Here is a 24,581-nt window from a genome sequence, read left to right on the forward strand (position 1 = left end):
TCGTTTGTTGGGTCGATGCCTCTTCTGCAGAACTGACGTGCTTATATTTTGGTATACATTTTTCTAACGAGATTAGAACAGGAGTGAAAATTTACATAAAAATAAAGATGAACTTTGCAAAAACTGTAAATATGTCAAACCCAAAGTTCAAAAGGGTTGAGTGGGTTTTTATTGCAGGGTTTAGCGAGGATACGCTTGCTGACGAGTCCTTAATCCTAACCCAATCTATTAATATTTGGTGAAGATACGATAAATATCCATCTACCTATGTTTGATTGCTTTATGAAATTTTGTTTCCCGATTTTGAAATATTATAAATAAAAATAATATACTATAAGAAACTTTAGAAATGACAAGATTTATTTAATCTTAAATCAAATTAATCATTGAACTGTTCACACAGTTTGGTAAGATTTATGTTGCATAATTAGAAACACAATAATTTAAAACAGATGAGGATAGTTTAGTTAAACTAATAAACCAAACGCATATACGATAATTATATGAAATGAATCCCGCATCTAAGGGTTAGATAAAAAAGAAAACAATCCTAACCTTATAGAGTGTGAAATAACGATTAACATTTATGTGAATATAAGAAGATATTATTTTATTTTAAAATCGTGTATTGTGTAATGAAATAAACAATGGACTAATTTAAAAGTTACACCCTGTATGTATATTATCATAATCATGTATGTAATTTCGATGTCTGACCGATGACCGACGTCCGATGTTCTTTTTTAGAAATACTGTGACCTGTTTGTCCAATTTTGACGATTTTAGACTCCCTCCCACGTAAGCATACATAAGATTCCTCAAACTCTCCCTCCCCCTTTTTACGTAAGATTCAATCTTGTTTAGCTGAATAATAAAGCGTCCACATAAGCACGTTAATTGCTTTTTTAAACCCCTTCTCCCCCAAAATGCTTACGTAATTAAATAATAGCCTCTAAAACGAGAGAGAGAGAGAGATATTCATTGCACTTTTTTACGATTTGATTTAGTATTATTGTGCTTATTATACCCTGTATATTTGTAGTATATATCAAGGTATACTAAATTTAGTCCTAAGTTTGTAACGCTTAAAAATATTGATACTACGAACAAAATTTTGGTTCGTCCGTCTGTCAACACAATAACTCAAAAACAAAAAGAGATATCAAGTTGAAATTTTTATAGCGTGCTCGCTTTATTCAACACTTTCCAGACAGGTTATTTCAACAATTAAATCAGTCAATTATTTGTTTTCACTTTTTATTACCAAAAGCTAAAGCATAAATACAGCTGACCAGTAACACTAATGGAGAATGGACCCTTGAAACTTTGTACTAATTCCGAGTTTGGAGACATAAAAACCTCTAAGAATATCAAATGTAAGGATGCTCGGTTAGATATTACCCATTTTTCAACGAGTTTTCTATTACTATATTATAATAAAATATAACTATCATTTGTTTCTTTAAAGTAATAAAATATAAATCAAACTAAAATTAATAATTGACATTTAATATTGATCACGATATTATTAGCTAATGATTTATGATTTATATGAGAAAGTTGAGTTGAGTTTTACTTACAAAGTCTTATTTATAATAATAATAATATTAATAAATACGATCAATAGTTTAGATATCATTTATTTGCTAATAAATTATATTAAAATTGATGTTTAAAAAAAAAAATCAAATTGTATGAAAATTTTATTCTTATTATGAAATTCACAACAAAATATCACATATGCCACACAAAACAGTCTTCTTCGCTTAAATTCAATAACTTTACTGGAATGAATTGTTTAGATACCCGTAAAATATATGACATTTATAACATAAGAAATATTTGTGATTTTTTTGTGTGTGTGATGTGAAGCATTTTAAAGTAAAAATGTATAAATTTATCTATCTGCATTGTGAATTATTTTATTTTGTTGCTTTCAAACGAGCAGTGAGTTCAAACGGTTCAAACGTGGGAGTGTTATGTATTATTTTTAAATCATATACGAGTTAATGCATATTATGAGCGTAAAAAATTGAATCGGCTATAAAAAGAAATGAAGTAAAGATTTTAGAATGTTTTTTTTATTTATAATGCAGTGTAACGTATACCGGTAGTTAGTAAATTTTTGCTTGCACGAAAATGAGTGTAAGAAAGGTTAAGTTCAACAAAAATTTTCAATAGGGATCATTTTAACGTATATAAAGATCATTTTACCCGTAATGAAATATTGGAATATCGTCATAAAAATTGACCTTAAAATTTATTATACTCCTATCAAAATGTGTTCTGATATCTTTAAAAGTCAATAGAAGTCAGTAAAACAACCCACCGGCGAAAACTAACACAAAAAAAGATATTTTACGTTGAAATTTGTTTTTATCATAGATCATAAGCAGTAATACTAATTAATACTTTTGCTACGAAACAAAAAATAGCTTATATTTCGATATAATATTAGATGGCTTTAATGGTTCACTTAAAACAAAGAGGAATCATTTTACCCGGATTGATTATTATAGAGTACTTTCCCCTATTATTACCAGAAACTCACGACAAGAAAAGTTTTCCCGTAAAAATCTGATTGTTTCATCATTTGTTAGGGATGCTGCGGTATATCGCCAGAAAGCCTTTTGAAAAACTATCTATCAGCCATCTATGTCATTTTTTAGATCGATTTGACTGTGACAGCAGCAAGCTCCTTACCTGTGTTGTTTCCTCTTCTAAAGCTCGAAGTCTCGCTAATTCTTTAATTCGTTCTTTACGTTGGTCAGCTAATTGTTCTAAACGCAAAATAACTCTAGCGACTTCTTCAAAACATCGACGTGCACGAACTTTTGCAATTTGTACATCTTCACTAGCAGTTAGCCATTGAGCACGTTCTTCTAAACGTTCCAAAATCATTGGTCCTTCACGTTTTAATACTGTTAATTCTGGATTTGATATAACTCTTGTTAATTGCCTGTAAAAAGGAAATTAATCATAATTTAAAAATAGAATTAAATTTAATGGATTCCAAAATGATAGTCAAGTTAACTCTTTTTCCCAAACATGAGTCCTGTAGGACTATGATATACAGTACTCTGTGAATTGCTTTGTCGTTGATTTCTCTGGCAATTATTTAGCTTTTTTGTAGTCTCATCTTCTCGAAGTGACTTATTTTTCCGGAAATATATTGTTTCTTAATTAGTTTCGAGTATCGTTTATAGCAAAGATTTTTGGAATCCAACGTAGGGCCTCTCTTGTAAAGGATCTTAAAAAAGGAATTGACCGTATTTTTTTGGAATTCTCTTTAAGAATCGATTTTCATATCTCGGAGTCCGGTATGAAAAAAATATGAGGATTAAAATCTAGTGATCGAATGACCTCGTTACGCACATTTTACTTTTTAGTAATGCATGTGTATAACTTGTATACTTGGGTGCTGTCGGCAAAGCATCTATTGTTTGAAACTGACAATAATCTGCAAGATACAGCACACAGCTTAGTTGTAACTCAGTCAACGTATATTGTACGTCTTCGGATTTTTTTATACATAGTACGTATGATAGACAAAGCATCTGCAATTGGAAACTGACAATAACTTGACGGACACAGCCCACTATACAACAATTAAGCAGTAAACTCAAGTCGTGTGTCGAAACTGACACTTACAATTTTTTGTTTGTTATACCCTTTTTTTTTTTAATAAAGCGTTCGTGATATATTTCAAGTACCTTGACACGGAAGTATTTCCAGACGTTTAATTTATTATTCACGTTAAAAAACAATTTATTGTTAATCTCCTGAATATAAAAAACAGGAATAGATGCTTATGAATACTAATGATTTGAAAAACCACCATACTTGATAAAGAATAAAAGTAACACTTACCGATGTTGATGACTTAAATGGCGTCGAGCAATTTGTGGTATAGCATCCTCACTACGTATTTGTGTCATAGCTGTAGCCAAAGCACGTCCATTAAAATGACATTGTTGTAAAAATGTTTCAAATTCTTTAAAAAATTCAAACCATTCTAATTGATCGTGCGTTTGAATACCTTCCTCGTTAATTGGTAGATTCTCTTTTGTTATATATTCTTCTAATACTGTTGAATCCGTTACAATGCAACACTGTGTTGTAGAAAAGAAAAAAAAAGAAGCAAAACGATTAAAAGTGTTTCCTTTTAAATTGATTACAATTTAATAATTCAGAATATAGAATCTAATGGAATGACACTGAATGAATACAGATTACAGGTCCGTAGTCAATGGGGGGAAAATATCAATCTCTTGAATTAGAGAGAGATCTAAGAAATTGGACTTTTTTATCGAATGTTATGATTGATGTTGATTTTAAATAATTATAATTTCTAAATCAGTTACTATTATATTTTTACCCGACTGTCAAGTAGTGGTTCTGATTTCGCGCGTGTCTTGTATGTATGTATGTATGCATAGTTTGTTTGTTTGTAAATTTCTTTATTACCTTGTATGTATCAAACTGCTCGACGGATTTCGACATTAAAGGTATCGTTACATTCGTCTTAAAAAACCAAGTGTTCTAAGATAGGTATTTTAAAAAAATGGATGCTTTTTGATTCGAAATAGTTATACGTTAATAAAAAAAACAAACCTATCGAGTAGGGTATCAAAATAAAGGAAATTTAAAGATTATTATAAAAATACTAGCTAGATACCCGCCCGCTTCACTGGGCTTAAAAGTGACAAACATCGCTCTATATCCTCCAGGTCTCTTGATTTCAAAAATCCATCAAGCCGTTTGAAGAATACAAGATTCAGCAAAGTATGGAATAATAAAAATAGGAGACAAATAAAATGGAAAGATCAATCGAATTAAGAATTTTATCAGAGGGGAATCCTCTTTGCCCCATCGGCTACCAATCTGTGCAAATAAAAAGAAGAAATATATGTTATTGTGATGTAATAATTACCTTTAATTTACTACTTTTTAATGTTTTCTGTACGGTTTTCTTAGGTTCTGTTGTATTTGAACGCCATATTATAAATTGTTCAACTTTTAATTTTGTTGATAATGTTGCCATTGTTTTATCTAAAACATCCAAAGCTGCTTCTTCCGAAGATTCAGATAATACTAATATTGTAAAACCATTTTCTTGCTTCACTTTTCTGCAAAGAAAAAACAAAAAAAATTAAAATAATGACTGCAATTCGTAACTAATAATTAATAACTAAAAATAAAATCACTTTGAAGGAGTTTCGTATTCTTAGTTAATTTGCTTAGATGAAGCAGAAATCGTAAGTTTTTTTTTGGTTATTCAATTGAAATTTTGTGAATCGCTATGTTGATTTTGCCTGCTAACGAATCTTTCCTTTCAAATAACAAAAGCACAGTTTAGATATCGAATTATATTCTAGCAAAAACAAATTTTATTTTTATTTTCTAGTTACCGATGCGTAACGAACAAAAAAAAAAAAAAATAAAAAATAACGAAAATAATTTGAAAAACAATGTATTTTCGAGATATGAAATCTCGTGGGACATTTTCTATTGTATACTTTTAATTAATTCCATGCGTGTTCAATGGGCTTTAAGTGCGATGGTGTATAATTGAAGTAGTTACATTTGCTGTTCTTTTTAGGTATAGTGAAATTTGTTTATTATGATTTTATCAGAAACGAACAATAATTCACTTATCTTAGTCAAGAAAGAGAATAAGCTGAATATTTGGACACACCTTTATTTTGATAGTAAAAATGTTGTCTCAAAAGAAAAGTCAAGGTCAAAGATCGCAAAAATCAGTTTTTTGAGAATATCTCGTTTCTTTTGTCTTCAATGGTATTTACAGTATATAGGTTGTAGAGGATAAAATTCTCTAAAAATTCCTTGAACCCTTTTTAAAGTCAAGCAGTTTTTAAAGCCAATACTATATCCGATAAGAAAGGTTCAGACACAATTTTGTACTATCAAAATAAAGGTTTGTACAAGTATTCAGCTTATTCTGTTAGATTCCGAGATGAAACCCTAAGATGATTGGACTACAAGCCTTCATACAAACTTAAAATTAGTTTAGATTTGATTTTATTTCACGCTTAAAAACTAGAGCCAAATTAAGTTATAATCTCTAAGATCTGCAGTTCGAAAGAAACCGACTAGTGTACGAAATTTATTTTAATAAAATGGTTGAATAGTTTATACGTCTTTACAATTTGATGAGAGTTTTCCAAATATTGATGGAAAGCTTAAACACTGTCTAAAATGGATTTCGCTGTGATTATACTGTAAACTTAATTTTACTGCAGCATATATTCGAATAATTTTTTCTAATATGTATTGTATAGTAAGAGAAAAAAATCTCTAGCGTATTTCCATTATATTGAGGTTAATTTAATGCGCATAAAGAATATAAATTTAGAAAACAAAAAAAGCTTATAAGTTGAATTTACGCTTATTTAATTGAATTTAAATTATATGAGTAGAAAATTAAAATACAAGATTTGTTGTAAATCTCATACGACCTCTATATAGATTTCTGACACCCCCCAGCAGAACATACAAATTATAGTTTTTGAACAAAATCATAATTTTAAATTCATATTAAAAGCAAATTTGTATTTAACATAATTAACCCTGTTAGGTAGCACAATCTAAACCTAATATGGGTGCTGGGTCAAGCAAGCATGAATGAAATCACCTTAAGGAAGGCTAATATTAGATGAGGCGAGAAACTTATTTATGGTATTACCACTTAAGAGTTCATTCGGAGGCGTTTACAAATTATTATTCCTCTTCTCGGGGCCTTTGGCATGTATTGGCTATTACAGGGCGATGGCCGGGAGGCAAGAGTGCTAATGGTGCACTAGGAAAAAACTGCAGGATCTGTTACAGTTAAGAGGAGGAGATAACGATGATTCATCTCGCCTGTCACTGTGAAGTTCGTCCTTTCAAGACTGATTATTTTGTACGAGACATTATTTCAACAGAAAATGTTCTACGTTAGAAGAACAGAAGATGTTCTTGGACAAATCCAAATTCTTCAAATAATAACGACTTCTTGTGGCGTGATTTCTTTTTCAAGTACCACAATGGACTTTATGGCTTAAGTGTGCCAGTCCTTTCAAGACTGATACTTTTGTACGAGACATTATTTCATCAGAAGATGTTCTACGTTAGAACAACAGAAGATGTTCTTGGACAAATCCAAATTCTTCAAGGAATAATGACTTCTTGTGGCATGATTTATTTTTCACGTTTGACAATAGGCTTTATGGCCTAAGTGTGTTTTAATCGGACAACCGGTGCAGCCTAACCTTATTATAGTAAAAATCGTTCAAATCTAAGACAAATCTAAGATTAATTTTAATGCTCCAATATACAGAGGTAAAAAATCACAATAATAAACGTTTCTTAACTGTTGCAAATAAAAAAAACTTCACAATCTAAATGCAAAATATATTAAAATAATAATATGTTATATATATTATATTATAGTTTATAGCCATTAGCACAGTACAGCTTTGCTTTACTTCTTAAGTCTTAGTCTAGATTATATTATAGATTTATGTTCATATATTATTCAGAGTTGGGATAATTAATTTAACTAATTATCAGGTAGAAAAGTTACGTGTATACACTACTTACAACCTACAACATATCTTATTATTATTATTAAATAATTACGTGTATGTATGTATGGTAAAATGTTGTACCTTGTTGACAATCTACCTCTATGTCATTAAAAACGCACTAGTTAATACATTCTAAAAGTTATTACTGTCAATAATATGTGATGATTACACTAAGAAGAACCCCTTGGAGCCCCCTTCAAGTTTTCTATTAAATATATGTAAAGCCATGGTCAATATTTAAAAAATAATTTACATATTCCCACTATAAAGCAAGGAAGGATTCAGAGAGATACAATTTCTGCTTCGGTAAATAAGTAAACTATTTTAAGTGATTATTTTGTAGCTAGAATAGAATATTTCAAACAAATTTTAAGATTTTCTGAAAAGTACATCTTTTTTCTAAGTAATTTTCACCCAAAAAAGACATGCTTTTGATTAGAAATCAAAAGAAACATTCAGAATACTTTACTGGTTTGATTAGTATTTTTCGAAATATCAGAATCGATTCGAAATAAAAGCTTTTCATACTGGATTTTAGGCAAAATTTCATAACAAACTCACCCAATCAATGAATGAACGCGATTTTTGAATTTTTTGGGATCAAGTTTTATCAAATTCCAAAACTAAATTTATTTTTGTGATTTTTTTCAAAGGAAAAGAAAATTTAAAAAAAATCATAGATTATATGGATAAAATAAGCAAAGTAAAGACTATTTCCTTTTAAAAAAATAGCATTAAATAAATAAATGTAATTTGTTATTCAAGGTACAATAGTCTCCCATATGTATGTATGTATGTATGAATGCAATTACTATATTGAATTACAACGGTTATTACAATTTATTTAAATTATAATTTCATTATAAATTATTATTAATAAATATTATTATTTATTTATTTTTAATAAAAAAAGTAAAATAAAGAAGTATTTTGTTGTAAAAACAACTGTTGAATACAATTATTATTATATATATAAAGGTGAAATAAATGGTTATTAAATTATGATTTACTACATTTTTTAATTATTTTTAATTTTTGATATTATTTTATATAACGAATATTAAAGCGGGTGATTTTGTATTGTTTTTATTGAAAGTGTGGAAATTTTAATAAATTAAGTTATTTCTGACTTTCTGAATAATATTCTTTAGTTCATTATAGTTAAGTCTAGGTCTATTTCGTGGATAGAAATCCTTCTTTAAGTTTATATTTTGCGTATACAAACTTTTGTCCAATGTAATGGTTTATATCAACAAAATTTTTGGGGTTTTATACGATTTTACTTGTACTTGGTTTATTGTGATTTAAAGGTAATTTTTATCCAAAAAATTAAAAAATCAAATTCATCCAACGATTTGAGAAGTAAATTCTGAAATATAGTTTAGATTTCTATTAGAAGAATGATCTCTGCAACCATTCTTCGTCTTTTGGGCAATATCTTGGGAACTAGGCATTAAATCATCAAATTAATTTGATGGATGTTTGGATTTCTGGGTCAAAATTATCTTATTTACTGAATTTTATCGAATTTGGAGACAACTATTTTTCAATTTTCGGTAATTTTCTTAATAGTCTAAGAGATGGTATATATTTTATTGATTGTTAAACACTCCTATCATAGTTTTTCTATCGAAAAGTGTTCATGACTTTTTTTTGCAGGCAAGCTTATTCTTTCATTTTCATAATTAAATTATCAATTTTCTGATACCAATTTCGAATGGTTAACAGATCGGTCAAGTTACCTATATTGACTAAACCGATCATATGGTATGAACAGATCTTCAAGGATTTTATTACCAATTTAAATTGGTATCAGAAGAAAGGTATTTTAATTACGAAAACAATGGTATAAGCATGTCTGTAAAAAATCGTTCATGAAAAAATTGATTAAAATTAATTCAATAAAAATAACCATGAACACTCTTTGATAGAAAAACTATGATAGGAGTGATTAAAAATCAATAAATTTTCATAAAAAATATGTCTCCTTTGATTATCAGATGGATGTAGTTCGATCTTATACCTTGTCTTTTGTACTAGAAGAAGTTTTTCTTTTAGAAAAATCGAAAAATTACGCACAATTATTTGTTTCCGAATTTCATAAAAAACTTAATACAGAGTAGTTTTGATCCAAAAAATACGGAAATGGTTTTCAAAAATGCATTCGATAATTGAGCAAGCAGTATTTTTTTGGATATAAGTTGCTTTAAAATTTTCATTAAAAACTATTCAATTTAAGGATGTACGAGCGCCAGGTCAATTGATAGAAGGCTTGATTTTTTTATGTGAAATTGGACTAAGTTTAAATCAATCATGAAAATTTTAGGGAGGGCTGTCCGATTATTTAAATAAATATAAATCTTCAAAAGTAGGCATATTTATTATTGGTTTTATAGTAAAACGGTAGATGGATGATATGTTTTCATAGATTTCTTCAAAACTAGTCGGTGGAAATTAAAAAAAAACTATTTAAATTAAAGTTAAAACCTTAATAAATTATTGGAAACAAAATAAAACCCGACTAATTAAGGATGTATGAGAAGGGTAATGGGGACACAAATTTAAAAAAAAATATATTTTCAATTTTGATGGTGAATTATGTTAAAATTTGACAATAGGTATAATAGAAAAAGTGAGAATAACATTTTCCCATACCTGGAGTAATTTTTAAAATATCGAAAATTGAAGGCAGATATCGAAAAATTTTATTATTATTATTCATCTACATTCATGAAGAATAAAGTTGAAAATAAGATACAAATAATTTCAACCACAAATCTAAACTTGCCGTGGCGATCAAATACCTTATAACCAAAAAGCAAAAAATTTAACTGTATGGATATTTAACTGTATGGTTTTGTACCATTTTTACTTGTTCTTAAATCGCATAAGCATAGTTTTCAATTTAAATCTGCTAGTATTGATATAAAATTTTTATTTTTAAATTAGAAAAACAATCGTTTTCTTTTCACAATATTTGAAACCTGATATGATCACTGGCTTGCTCCGTGTGGCCGTGGAGGTGTTGAATGAATAATATTAAAATGAAAAGAAAGTAAAAATATTACCATTTGTGTTTGTATGCTTGTAACATTACCGTTTTCAGGAGGATTCATCATCATATTCTATATATACAAGAATAGTATTAACCGATAAATCCAAATTTGGATTTTATTTATATATATATATGTGAATGAAGAATATGCTTTTAATATATTAAAAATTTTTATAAATATATAGAAACTTTCAAAAAAATATTTATAACATCTTCTATTTTATAAATACCTAATAATGCACATGTTTAGAGAGGATTGTTTTTACTTTATAATTATTATAATTTGAATTACATCTCACAAAAAATACGAAACAGACCTAATTTCAAAAATGCGTAGCCAAATCGTACAAATTCTGACTGTTTGATTAAATAAGAGATAAAGATATTAGATTTACATCAAAATTATTTCTCATGGTTTTTCGAAATAGAAAATTCTTAATTAAAGAGAATTGAAAATAATACACTCGAACCAGGACTCGAACCCGAACTTCCCGGAGTGTATTTTTTTCAATTCTCTTTAACTTAGATTACTAGACAAGATATTTGTCAATATTTAGTTTACACTGTATGCATCATATTAAAAACATCAATTATAATCGAAGAGACCATGATGTAAATAAATATCGTATGCATGATTAAAAGTAACCAACAAAAACAAAAATTAAGAAAATTCCTATTTTCGAATTGTAAAGGGAGATCTAGAAAAACTAGACCTCACTGATAATGACATGTTTAGGTATTTCGATACCGAAAAAATGAAAATGATCCTTTTGTAAAAAAATTCATATCGATTCTCTGTACTGTTTAGGAGAAATTAACTATAAAGTCAGTGTTTTTACCAAAAAATAGTTTTTCATTTTTATGAAGAGTTCTTAATTTTGGTATGATTTTAAAGCTTAAAAATTGAGGAATATTTTTAAAAGCACTTATTGACTAAAAGATCAACATTTATTACGATTTCTTCGTAAACCGTATAGAAAATTGACTTGAAAACACAGAAGTCGTATTAAATACTCATTAATTTACACACAAAATTTCAGTTTTTTGGTAACGTTTCGTTTTGGTATCGAAACAGCTTCAAACAAAATTGCCACACCGCTTTTTAGGTATTGCAAACAGTAGGTTCTTGAAACAGACTTAAATTGAGTTTCAGTAAGAATTGAATAAATGGATGAATATTAAAAAACCATAGCAATTTACAACAATAATATTAAAATGTATGAATGAGGTTTGTTGATATTCATCGCTAACTCTTTGAATGATGTAGTTATTCCACGAAAAACGGCAGTTTTTTTTCATAAATTGCAGTGAACTAATGACTGCTATTCGTTGTGTGCGTAGTCATGGTAGGGACAATAAAATCCATGCCAGCGCTTCCAGTGAAAAATTTTGGCGTTAAAGGGGGCTGTTATTACTAATTTGCAGTTCTTTACATGTTAATGTTATAGAAATGTCAAATTAAAATTATTGTAAAACACGAATTAATTAAACTTAATGCATAAATTTGTGAAAATAAGAAATCAAATTGCACAAATATTATTTTTCAAATGTAAATTATCATAATTAATTATTTAAATTTGTGAGACAATAATATTAAATTTTTAATGTAAGTCTAAAATGCAATCCATACAATTATATATGCAACCATACAATTCTATAATTAAAGTAGTGTATCGTTACCATGGAAACGAAACTCACGCACGGAGCGAATATTAACGGCCTGAAGTTATCAGTGATTTTCCCAATAGTTTTTCTTGAATCTTCCTTCCCGATTTATAATTTTAATATAGGCGGGAGCACAGATACCTTCATTCAACGTATTTATTTGTAACAAAATTGAGTGAACCAACTACGCGCTTTTATCATTATTAATTTAATATTTTTTTTTCAAGTATTGACTTAATACAGAAATAAACAGGGTATATGTATAATTAGCTATATTAGTTGTTAAGTTTATTGTTAATTTATTTAAAATTTTAAACAACACAATAAATAACCTCTTATAGAGAAGCAAAAACAGAACTTGACTGACAATTGACGTACAGTAGTGTTATTACAAATCTCAATATAATATATTTAAGCCAAAGATTTATAATATTTATTTATTATGAGTTCAGGGTCGGCTGTAATATTTGTCCTACATATCAGAATGGCTGGAAATGTTATTGTCAAGGTCATGTGCAAAAACTTTTTTTTTCTATGAAAATTTGTATTGCTCCAGAGGCCTTCAAGATAAATGATGGGTAAATGATAAGAAATATAACATAGTATATTAAGTTTAGTCCCAAGTTTGTAACTCTTAGAAACATTGATCCAGCAAAGAAAATATTGGTATAGGTGTTCAAATCACTACGTAACAAAAAGGGTTTATCGAGCTGAACATTTTATACCGAGTTCAGGACGTAAAAATTGATTTTGAGTTCATGAAGGAGCAATATAGGTCAATTGGGCTCGTAGGATCCATCTTTTAAATTGTAACGTTTAATCGTAATTTAAAAATAAACAACTTTTTGTTGAAAACTTTTTTTGTAATTATCATGTTTTCCGTGAGGATCCAAATAAGAGCAAAGTTTCCATTTTTTGAGAAACTATAAAAGAAAGAGAGTTGAAAATTTGTAGGTAGCTTCAAATAGCGAGTATATTGATTTTTATTTATTACTAAATCTATCCGATAATATTATTTCAAAGTGGCTTTTGCTATTTGAAGCTTATCTTATTTATAAAAATAATTCAAGCACAGACATTTAAAACTGTCCATACAGGGCATTGTAACAGTTAACTCAGTCAATTGTTTATTTCCACTTTTTTTTTTTATTCAATAAGCTTTTTATTCGAGTAGCTCAGTTGGTTAAAAGGTAACCAATTCCGTTTGCAGTATGCCTAGGGCAGCGGGTTCGATTCCCGCCGTCACAAAAAAATTAATTTAATTTAACATATATGGTATTACAAGGGGTCTAATAGCCTAAGTGTGTCTCTCATGGACAGCCAATATAACCTAACCTAATTTAATCTTTTTATTTGAGTGTCGCTTTCAGTGAATATTCATAAATTTGAAGCTTAACGCATGATTAAAAATTTATTAGGACCCGTGACAGAGAAGTATGAAAACTTTCATAGATGAAAAACTGTTAGATATGGCCTTGAGAATAATTTCTCAAATTTTCAGGTTTTTTGAAGTGACTGCCAAATACTATAGCTGACCCTTGACCAATTATTATATTTATACATCTAATATATTAGTTAGGTAGCTCTTTTAATTTGTAATGTAAGTCAAGTACTTTTAATTAACTTCATTATCTTTATTTAATAGGTATGTATGTATTTTCACTACTTTCTCTAATTAAAATATTCTTCATCAGCAGCATCCAGCATCAGTATATTTTATTTTATTTTTATTTTTTTATTACTTCAAAAAAAATTGATTACTTATTGTACCTTTTTTTCATCTCAAAAAAAACTAACTAAGTAATATCAATGAAATTATTTATTTATCTATCTTTTTATATACCCTGTATTTATGAAATATATATCAAGGTATACTAATTTTAGTCCCAAGTTGTAACGCTTAATAGAAATATTGATGATACGAACAAAATTTAATAAGTCTATTTCCCTTTGTCCGCGCGTCTGTCCATGAAAATGATAACTCAAAACCGAAAAAAGATATCAAACTGTAATTTTTACAGCGTGCTCAGGTTGTAAAAAATTAGTTTGAGTTCGTAAATGAGCAACATAGGTTAATTGGTCTCGAGTCCGTAAGACCCATCTTGTAAACCGTTAGAGATAGAAAAAAAGTTGAAATGTAAAAAATAAACAACTTTTATTTCAATCATTTATTCGTAAACATCACTGTTTACCCGTGAGGGGGCAAGTTAGACCAAACTTCGTGTTCATTTTCTCCAAAATTATAAAAAAATAGAGAGTTGAAAATTTGCAGGTACCTTCAACTAGCGGTTTTGTAAAAGATAAAACTCTAGAAACTTTCGATACTTTTGAAATCCGCCATAATTGTGTTTTTAAACTTTTCTAATTGATTAAAAATAATGCAAGTACTGACATTCAGCACTTTCTATAAAGGGTATTTTAACAATTAATTCAGTCAATTGTTTGTTATAATATAAACATAAAATTATTTTGATTTTTTTTTATTCGAAAAAGGCGGTTTCTGTGGAATGATGATAAATCAATAAAGTTCTATCATCTTGATTAAAATCCGGTTTTTAGTGATTTGATTTTTGATTTAAGTATATTGTTTTGTGTGTTATTTATTATGGCTACTTAATCATAATTTTGATTATTGTAATATTTATTTTGTAATTTGATTTGAGGTCTCATTTGTTGAAGTTACGTTATTATGAAGGTGAAGGACAGAAATTTTTGACGTTTGAATTTATCTTTATAGAATTCTAATGTGATCATGGCATTTCAAGAACATTTTTTTTACATACCATAAATTCAATCATTTTAAGGACGTTCTCAAAAAAAACACGTTTTCTTATGATCATCTTTAAATCGTGTATATACATTCGCATTAATGTTCTTTATAAACAAGTAAATTTTTTAATACCTCTTACGTTGTTAAATTTTTAGATTTGAACTGTTAAATTTTGCGTTTTTAACATGTAAATCCTATATTGAAGTGTTTTCAAAAGTTGTGCTTTATTATGTAACAAAGGTAGTTTTCTTAAGATTGATTTGAAAAACTAATATTCATTAGTTAAAACCATGACAAATATTTTCCTATAAAAAAGATTATAACAAGTAGCACTCAGTGATTTTGTCTAAATCTTTAGGCATCATATATGTGAAAAACAATGGTATATAACGAAAAGTTTTACTCCTAATTTTCGCCAAGTTCTAACAGAATCCGTCCTCAAAATTTTAAACATCTCTAATATTTTCATACACTCATTTTTTTGGAACATCCTTAAATTATATGCAAGTGCTAAATTAATTTAATTTACTTGCGTTTCCACTTTAATTAATTCTTCCCATCGCTTTCACCATCTAAAATTTTAAAGTATGTCTAATACGACTGTTTATAGGCGATGGAGTCTTGGAAATAGAAAAAGCTGTATTATTTTAAAGTGAGAAGCGTTGGAATTGTAGAAGATTTCAATTTTTTTTTTTTTTTGACAATTTATATTTTTATGGCAACATGAAGTGGAAATGTCTACATTTTAACTTTGATGGAGTGAATTATTCAAAAATTAATGTCAATTACGATAAACTTACCCAGCAATTGAAGCATAATACAATAATAATTTGACTACATCGTAGCGAGTTATACCGGAGCGAGCAATACACGCAGCGTCACATACTATTAACGATTTTCCATCTTTATCACTTGTTCCTGTAAAAAAATAAATAAACAAATAAATAAGAGTCGTACAACAATTTTTTTTTTAAATTTTAAAAAGAATATAGTTTGAGATTGTGGTATGAACGATATAATTAAAACAGGAATAAAGACTCCAAAAATGTTTACTAATTTTCTCTTTTATTGGAAACTGTTAAATTCGATTCTAAATCTAGATATTGACAAATGGTAAGAAAATGAATGAATTGGCGAATATTAGTTTCTATATGCCTATACATTTTTTGACTTGAACATTTTTATACCTTGTATAGATGAAATATATATCAAGTTATATTAATTTTATCCCCAAATTTGTAACGCTTGTGATAGTTGTTCATAAAATCACCTAGTAAGTCCATTTCTGGTTGTCCGTCAGTCCGATAACTCAAAAACGCAAAGAGATATCGAGCTGAAATTTTTATAGTGTGCTCAGAACGTAAAAAGTGAGTTTGACTAACTAGACAGGGTATTTTCACAATTAACTTAACTGTCCACGAAGGACACACTTAGGGCATAAAGCCCATTGTAATACCATTTATGTCTTTTACCACCATTCCGCTGATAATTTCATTTATCAGCTCCTCAATTTCAGAAGCTGAGTGCATCTCCTTCATGCATATACCATGCACTACACCAGCCCATCACAACTACTAATTAAATTAATTTTGTTGCGACGGTGTGAATCGAACCCGCTACCGCGGACGGAATTGGTTACGCCTTAATCAACTGAGCTAATAGGACGACTTAAAATATCTACATTGTTTATTCAATTAGAAGATTGAACAGTAAACGTTAATTTGTTTTACAAGAAATTTTCCAATTCTCTTTTCTGAATAAAAGAAAATTTTTCTAAAATCAAAAACTAATAAAAACTAAAAAAAAAAAAAAACAATGAAAAGAAAGTCCAAACAAACAAACAAACAAACCATTAAGTTCCACATAATTTTTGTATTTTGCAAAAAAAAAAAAACATAATCAAACAATTTTCTCACATTATTTCAAAATCCGTACGTGTTACTATAATTTAAACATTAACAACAGATTAACTGAACTTATAAAAAAATAACTATTTTCAATTATTTTATTAAATGCAAAACAGCGAAAGTATTTTTAGTTACAATAATCTGTTGTTACATGATATGTTTTTTTTATCTAATAGTGTATACACTTTTTACATTAAGTGTAAGCAAAAACGATTAGATTTATTACACTGTGATGGTACCATCTTTTCTTATTTACACTGAGGGTACTAATTTGGGATAAAAAGAACAAACTTATTGTGTGGTATGCACTTGACACGACGATATTATATTGGACGTCTATTTAGTAAATATTATCTTTTATAATAATATAAACAAATAATTATATGTCAATGTCTATCAATTACAGATTTGTGCACAATTGTTAGTTGTATTCGAAAATTTTTTATTTATTAAAATTGGATAAGCATGAGATTGGCTTTTATGTCAATGGCCCCGTAAAAAAATCGATTAATATTAATGTAAGTAAACACACAAGTGAAATTTACAATATTAAAAAACCCCCGACAAATGCGATTTTTTCCTTGTAAACCGATTTTTGGAAACTATAAAATGTTCTCATTCAAGTCGGTTTGACCGTTTAGGAGCTACGATGCCACTGAAGAACATAGAGACGCACAGATAAACACTTTAAACTTATAACAATCCTTCTTAAATCAATATCAAAGTGATGGTCAAGGACATCAGATGAGATGAAAAGGATACTTAGAGAGCTATCATTTTTTGGGACAAATTTTTGGAAATATTTTATAAAAAACTGAAATATTTAAGTTGACTTTGTTCTTTTAAAAAACTAAAATCGGTTCATTCGTTTAGTCGCTACGATGCCACAGACAGATACACACACACACACAGTGGTCAAACTTATACTACCCTTTTTTTAGTTCGGGGGTTAAAAATATACAAATGATTAAGAGGTACTGTCTTCAAAATGATTAATTTTTAACCCCTTTTCTATAATATTGTTCTGTAAAATAAGTTCAAAAAGTTTTTTCGATTCGAAGGGGGCCACTCAAAACGTCAAATGTAGTAGAAAAACAATATTTCCCAAAATAGTAATTCTAAAAGTGATAAAATAGATTTAAAAGATACATTCATTCCCATCATGAATTTCGATGAAACGTAAAAGTGTACTATTTAGGTCAGAAGATGAAAACAGTGATCTTAAAACTAACTGTAGTCGAAAATGTAAAAAATTCAAAGATTTTTTCGTTCTTAGTTTACGATAATTAGTACTTTTTTTTTACCGTTTTTTTTAATTTCCTAAATTTTGCTATTAATCATGTATTTCTATTTTTAACTCCCGAACCAAAAAAAGAGGTGTTATAAGTTTTTCCGCTATGTGTGTCTGTCTGTGGCATCGTAGCGTCTAAACGGATGAACCGATTTTGATTTTTTTTGTTTCGTTTGAAAGGTAATTTAATGGAGAGTGTTCTTAGCTATGTTTCAAATCTCTCTCAAAATCGGTTCAGTTTGGAAAAGGGTTTAAGGAAAAAGGTAATTTAAGAGAGTGTTCTTAGATACGTTTCAACTGCGAGTTACGGTTCCTTTTAGGAAGATGCACCCAGGCAGAGCCGGAACTACAATAGGGCAACCGGTGCAATGTGGGGCCCCCGGGTACGGGGGCCTCTTGAGCGAAGAACAAAACAGAAAAATTGATCGAACAACTAAAATCTTATCGAAAAACTTCTGAATATTAGCGAATTAAAGGTGATTTATAATGACTACTCGTATATCTCAACGTTATTTATATAATTCATAATTTTGTAATAAAAGGTAATATAACGTATAATACTATAGCCTATCGGAAACTTATAGAAGGATCGGCCCATAATGTATATTTTTTTCCGTAATCATAATATATATACATGCTAGGCTGCAGTCTATAATTATACAGATTTTTCGATTATACAACGTTGGCCGCAGTGAAATATATAAAGTTTCGTTTACGCAACGCTTGAAATATATAGAATTTCGAATGATTTATTCGATTGTTTGGGTATAAATTTGAATAACGGATTCCTAAAAAATCAATAATATTTATGATAATGATTTTTATAGCTTTCAATTTTATTTAATAATTCATTTTGGATGTAAATGTGTGATTTTATGATCTATCATCATATATGTTAATGATTATATTTTACATAGCGTTCGCTATCAACTTCTCTTTACTATATAAGGAGAAATCATAAAAATTAACCGTGAACTTCATACAATTATAAAATATTTTTTTGCGCGAATCAATAATTTGTTTATGACCTGAAAAAAACTGTAGGCGTGTGGATGGATGTCTTTCAATAGGTAATCAATAATAATTTTAATTTCTTTTGATGTTTTATTATTGTGCATAGGTTAATACTTCTGTCATGCGAAGTGTTGTTTATCTGCTGTATTGAAAGTTGGAATAAATATAATCATTTATTTCATTCGAAGCCAATTAGTCATAAATATCGTGTTAAATATTCGTTTTTAATTAAGTATATCGAATTTATATTGTTTCAAAGGCATGGGTAACACTCTTGACATTTTGATTAAAATTAAAATAGTCGAAATGTCATAAAAAATGACAGAATTAGATATATCAGGATCAGAAAGATACACGCATTGCTAGAGTTGAGTATCCTGAACTAAGTTGTGACATTGGATAAATTTTCGATAGTTTGTGTACCCAATCGTGTACCCATCAGGAAAAAACAGACTATAGAAATTATATATAAGTTAAATAAATTCCAAAACTAATCGATGAAAAAAAAAACTATTTAAATTAAAGTTAAAACTAAATAAATTTTTGAAAAAGAAAACCCGTTGTGCCCGATTAATTAAGGATGTATGAGCACAGTAGTGAAGACACAAATTTAAAAAAATGTATATTTTCAATTTTGATGGTGAAGTAAGAATAAAATTATTTGATATCTGCAGTAATTTTCAATATATTGAAAATTGAAAATTTCGTTTAATTATTTAGCTTACGATATTTCGAAAACCAAGGGAGACATCGAAAAATTTTATTCGTATTTTTTGTCTACATTCAAGAAATTATAACAAAATTCATCATCAAAGTTGAAAATAAGGTAAAAATAATTTCAACCACAAATTTAAACTTGCCTTGGCGGTCGTACTACCTTAAACGTAAATTTCAAAAAATGTACGTTGCCTTTAGCGCTACCAACATTAACTTATTAACAAAAATATTCAACACTTTCTTCTTCCACACCCGAAGACATCTATTTTAAACTATTACCAAAAAAACAGGAAACTTCCCTATATATTTAAAAAATTCTATATCAAATATTTTTAATATGTTTAAAGAAGTTTAACAGTAATTATCAACAAATGTTTAAATGTCTATGATTTAATAAATATCGAATAATTTAATAATATATTTAATATTAATAAAAGGATAATATAATTTCCATTTTAAACATAAGGAAATGATTTTAACAATAATATACAGTAATGTTGTGTAAGTTATAAAACTTATTGATTATTTAATTAATATTTACATTGATATTAAAGTGATCAATAATCAGAAAATATATACGGAGATCGTGATCTAATACTGATAATAATAAAATATCTGTGATTTCTTTTGCCAGCCCTTTGAAGGGTTGATTTATATTGTATAAATATAAGTTTAGTAATAAAGAATAAAAAACTTGCCGCAGTATAAAGGATCTTCTAAGAATCCAAACTCAAATCCAGTCTAATTTATTAAAGAAAAGTAAGATTTTAACCAAGGATTAAGTATCGAATTTATGGAAAGCGAATTTTCTGAATTTCTTGTTCAATTCTCAAATTTGACGATTTTTTCCCTGCCGTTTATATTATAAAAAATAGTAAAATTTAAATTGTTACAAATAAAGGCAAATGACAGAAATTGCTCGCATTTTTCTAAAATCTCATAGAATGTGTTTCTTAGGTGTCAAATATCATTAGTGACGCATGAGTTAGTGGCGCAATTGTTTCTATTTGTTAATAAAGAATAAATTGTAAATTCAATGGAATGGATAATGTTCAAGTTGCCTTACAAAATTAATAAATAGGCAACTTGAATTACGTATATGTTATAAATGTTATAAGGAACATTTTTTACATTTAAACTTTTGTTCTATCTCTTACGGTTTACAATTTGGGTCCTGCGGATCCAAGACCCAATTGACCTATGTTGTTTTCATTTTAAAGTTATCGTGATGACAGACGGACAGACGACAGACGACAGACTGATGGACAGACAACCGGAAATGGACTAATTAGGTGATTTTATGACGACCTATACCAAAATTTTGTTCGTGGCATAAATATTTTTAAGCGTTACAAACTTGGGACTAACCTTAGTATACCTTGATATATTTCATATACAGGGTATACAAATCAGACCTTAAGACTAAGAAGGTGTGTATTTGATTAAAAGTAAAATAAAGCCATAAAACTTTTTGATTATTCAATTAATAATATTTATTTATAAAGTGTTCAATAATAAAATAAATGCTAATGGAAAGTCATAATTACAAACAATAATAAAGGTATTAAAATAGGGTTTACCTATTATTTAAGTATTACCTGTAGCATGCAATCAAATCACTTGAAAATATATTTAGTTTTAATATATGATTTTATCATCAGAGTTATTAATTTAATAACTAACTTACTAAGTTTATACTTTATAACAACAAATATTATTACAACTGTTTAGAAAGACATTTAATAATTACGTACTTAAGGTGATATTAAGACTTATTTATTATCATTTTCTATCAATAAAATGATGATTTATTAATATTTTCTATCAATGAAAATTATGATCAAATTACAATTTATAATTATAGATAAGTTTTAATTATTTATCACTAAAAGTTAATCATTCGGTTAGTAATGGGTGTTTTTTTAGAGGTCAAACTAAACAGTGTTGCCAACACAAAGATGTGAACCTTTAAAAAAAAAAACAAATTAAATTGCCACAATTGGCAGACTTTAACCTTATGACAAAATTCTCAAATCAAATAAGAGTGTGTTTTTATACCATGTATATGGAATATATCAAGGTATACTAAGTTTAGCCCCAAGTTTGTAACGCTTAAAAATATTGATGCTATGAACAAAATTTTGGTATAGGTGTTCATAAAATCACCTAATTAGTCCATTTCCGGTTGTCTGTCTGTCTGCCGTCTGTCTGTCCGCCTGTTATCACGATTACTCAAAAACCAAAGAGATATCAAGCTGCAATTTTGTGAGGTCGAGTTCGTAAATGAGCAACATAGGTCAATTAGGTCTTGGGTCCTACGGACCCATCTTGTAAACCGTTAGAGATAGATCAACAGTTTAGATGTAAAAAATGTATCTATAAAAAAATAAACAACTTTTGTTTGAAACATTTTTTCGTAAACATCACAGTTTACCCGTGAGAGCGAAAAATTATGCGCAAATAGTAGTATTATATAGGAATATCAGTTATATATGTGTGACATGTATGTATGTGTAATGTGAGACAGTAATCAACACTGTTTATACATGATATTTAGACAATTAACTCAGTCAATTGTTTGTTTTCACTTGTTGTTATTAATTTTATTCAAGTTTTTGCTACTAATATCGTTGATGCAATCTGTGTGCGAGAAAACTAATTAAATTTATTAATTGTTTAATTATTAAAAGAAAATAAAAATTAAGTAAATCTTCTGATGCAGATGATTAATTTAGTAGGTTTACGATTAAAATAATATTATTAATATGTTAAAAATAATCAGTAATAAAAAATTGAAAAGCGCACATAAAACATATTTATTACGGAAGAAGATTATTATTGATTGACACTTATGTTTTTAATTCACACAAGATGAAATATCAATGCAATACTTTTAATGTCACCTTGGAGCTAAAAAAATCAATTAAACGACTATTTACCTTTTTAATTACATACAATTCTAGCCGCAATTCGTCCATTTCGTTGATAATTTTAGCTTTATAAACAAATATTACTACGCAGTATTTAAATTTGACCACCGTGAGGTCTAGGTTATTAGAAATTTGTTCGTTCGAAATAGCATACAAATATTTAAATGAATCCTCTTCGAGCTCGAGCTCTCAACAAATTTCGACAATAAGACAGCTTTGTTAAGGAAGGGGAGTTAATAATACAGCAAAGATTTGGTAATTCATTGGTAATTTTAAAGCAATTTTAAATAAAAAGCTTATTTTTTTTTTGTGATTGGACTAAGTTTAAATCAATTTTGAAAATTTAAGTGGTGATTGCCCGATTATTTAAATAAATATTCAATAAATATTCAAAAGTAAGCATATTTATTATTGGTTTTATGGTAAAACGGTAAATGGATGGTATGTTTTCATAGATTTACTAAAACTAGTTGGTGGAAATTTAATTAAAGTTAAAATTTTAATAAATTGTTGAAAACAAAACAAAACCCGTTGTGTCCGACTAATTAATAAGCACGGTAGTGGGGGGGGGGGCACAAATTTAAAAAAATATAAGACGAAAGGTAAGAATAAAATGTTTCGATATCTGGAGTAATTTTACAAATTATAATTTTTTAACAAACATATTTTTAACCCCCGAACTAAAAAAAGAGGGAGTTTTAAGTTTGATCGCTATGTGTGTGTGTCTGTCTGTGACATCGTAGCGCCTAAACGGATGAACTGATTTTGATTTTTTGGTCTTTTTTGAAAGGTAATTTAATGGAGAGAGTTCTTAGCTAGGTTTTAAGTGCGCGTTTAGAAAATTCGCTATAATGTTCAAATTCGGTTCAATTTGGAAAAGGCTTTAAGGAAAACGGTAATTTAATGGAGAGTCTGCATAGATATGTTTCAAGTGCAAGTTCAGGGTTCCGTATCCGAAAAATTTGTCGGGGGTTTTTTAAATTTGGTAAATTTCATTTGTTACTAAAAGCAGTCAAACAATGGCTGATCCAAAACTTGCATTTTATTTGAATGGTTTTGTCTATAACGCGAATAAAATGACTCACAAGCGAAGCTGTGGACTTACAATATCCATATGTTGTTTAAATGTTATCAGTAAATAAAAAGTGTTTTTTTAAATTAAATATCACTTGCATTCTACTTTTTCAAATAAAACAAAATCACTTATTCATTTACAATTTAAAAAACGATTGTGTATAGAAAATGAACAAGCAGTTCACAAAACAATACACACACACACACACACGATGCAACTGTATATTATTAAATGTTAATGATATCGATTATTGATCAATCAATTTCATACGTACATAAATATATTGATTGATTTACAATGATAAAATTTAATATTACTTTATTGTTATTATTTGAAATGTGCAACTAACCGTAGGGGAAAGTGTAGTACTTATGAACCAAAATTTATCTAGCACTGTGAGTGTTTTTTCAGAAGTTAAATATGAAAACAATTTATTTCTGTAAACCATCCCATAAGATGAGCCATCCCAGAGAATATAAGCCCCCGAGTAACGAATTTGGACTGATTATATAACGAAATTCCCTAAAAATTTAAGAGGCGGCGAGGATACAGTTCATCCTGGGCACCA

General features: G+C 28.2%; 1 protein-coding gene across 1 annotated transcript in view; it reads right to left on the reverse strand.

Moving 5' to 3' along the window:
- LOC123295323 overlaps positions 1 to 24,581 on the reverse strand; it is a 51,226-nt gene that overhangs the window by 12,844 nt on the left and 13,801 nt on the right. Inside the window, exons 3-6 of the mRNA XM_044876630.1 lie at positions 15,880 to 15,997; positions 4,934 to 5,129; positions 3,871 to 4,112; positions 2,704 to 2,959 (exon numbers count right to left, since the gene is read on the reverse strand). Of these exons, the coding sequence (XP_044732565.1) occupies positions 2,704 to 2,959; positions 3,871 to 4,112; positions 4,934 to 5,129; positions 15,880 to 15,997 (812 nt within the window). The remainder of the gene's footprint in view (positions 1 to 2,703; positions 2,960 to 3,870; positions 4,113 to 4,933; positions 5,130 to 15,879; positions 15,998 to 24,581) is intronic.

This window comes from Chrysoperla carnea, chromosome 3 (assembly GCF_905475395.1).
Source record: "Chrysoperla carnea chromosome 3, inChrCarn1.1, whole genome shotgun sequence".
Classification (NCBI taxonomy): Eukaryota; Metazoa; Arthropoda; class Insecta; order Neuroptera; family Chrysopidae; genus Chrysoperla; species Chrysoperla carnea.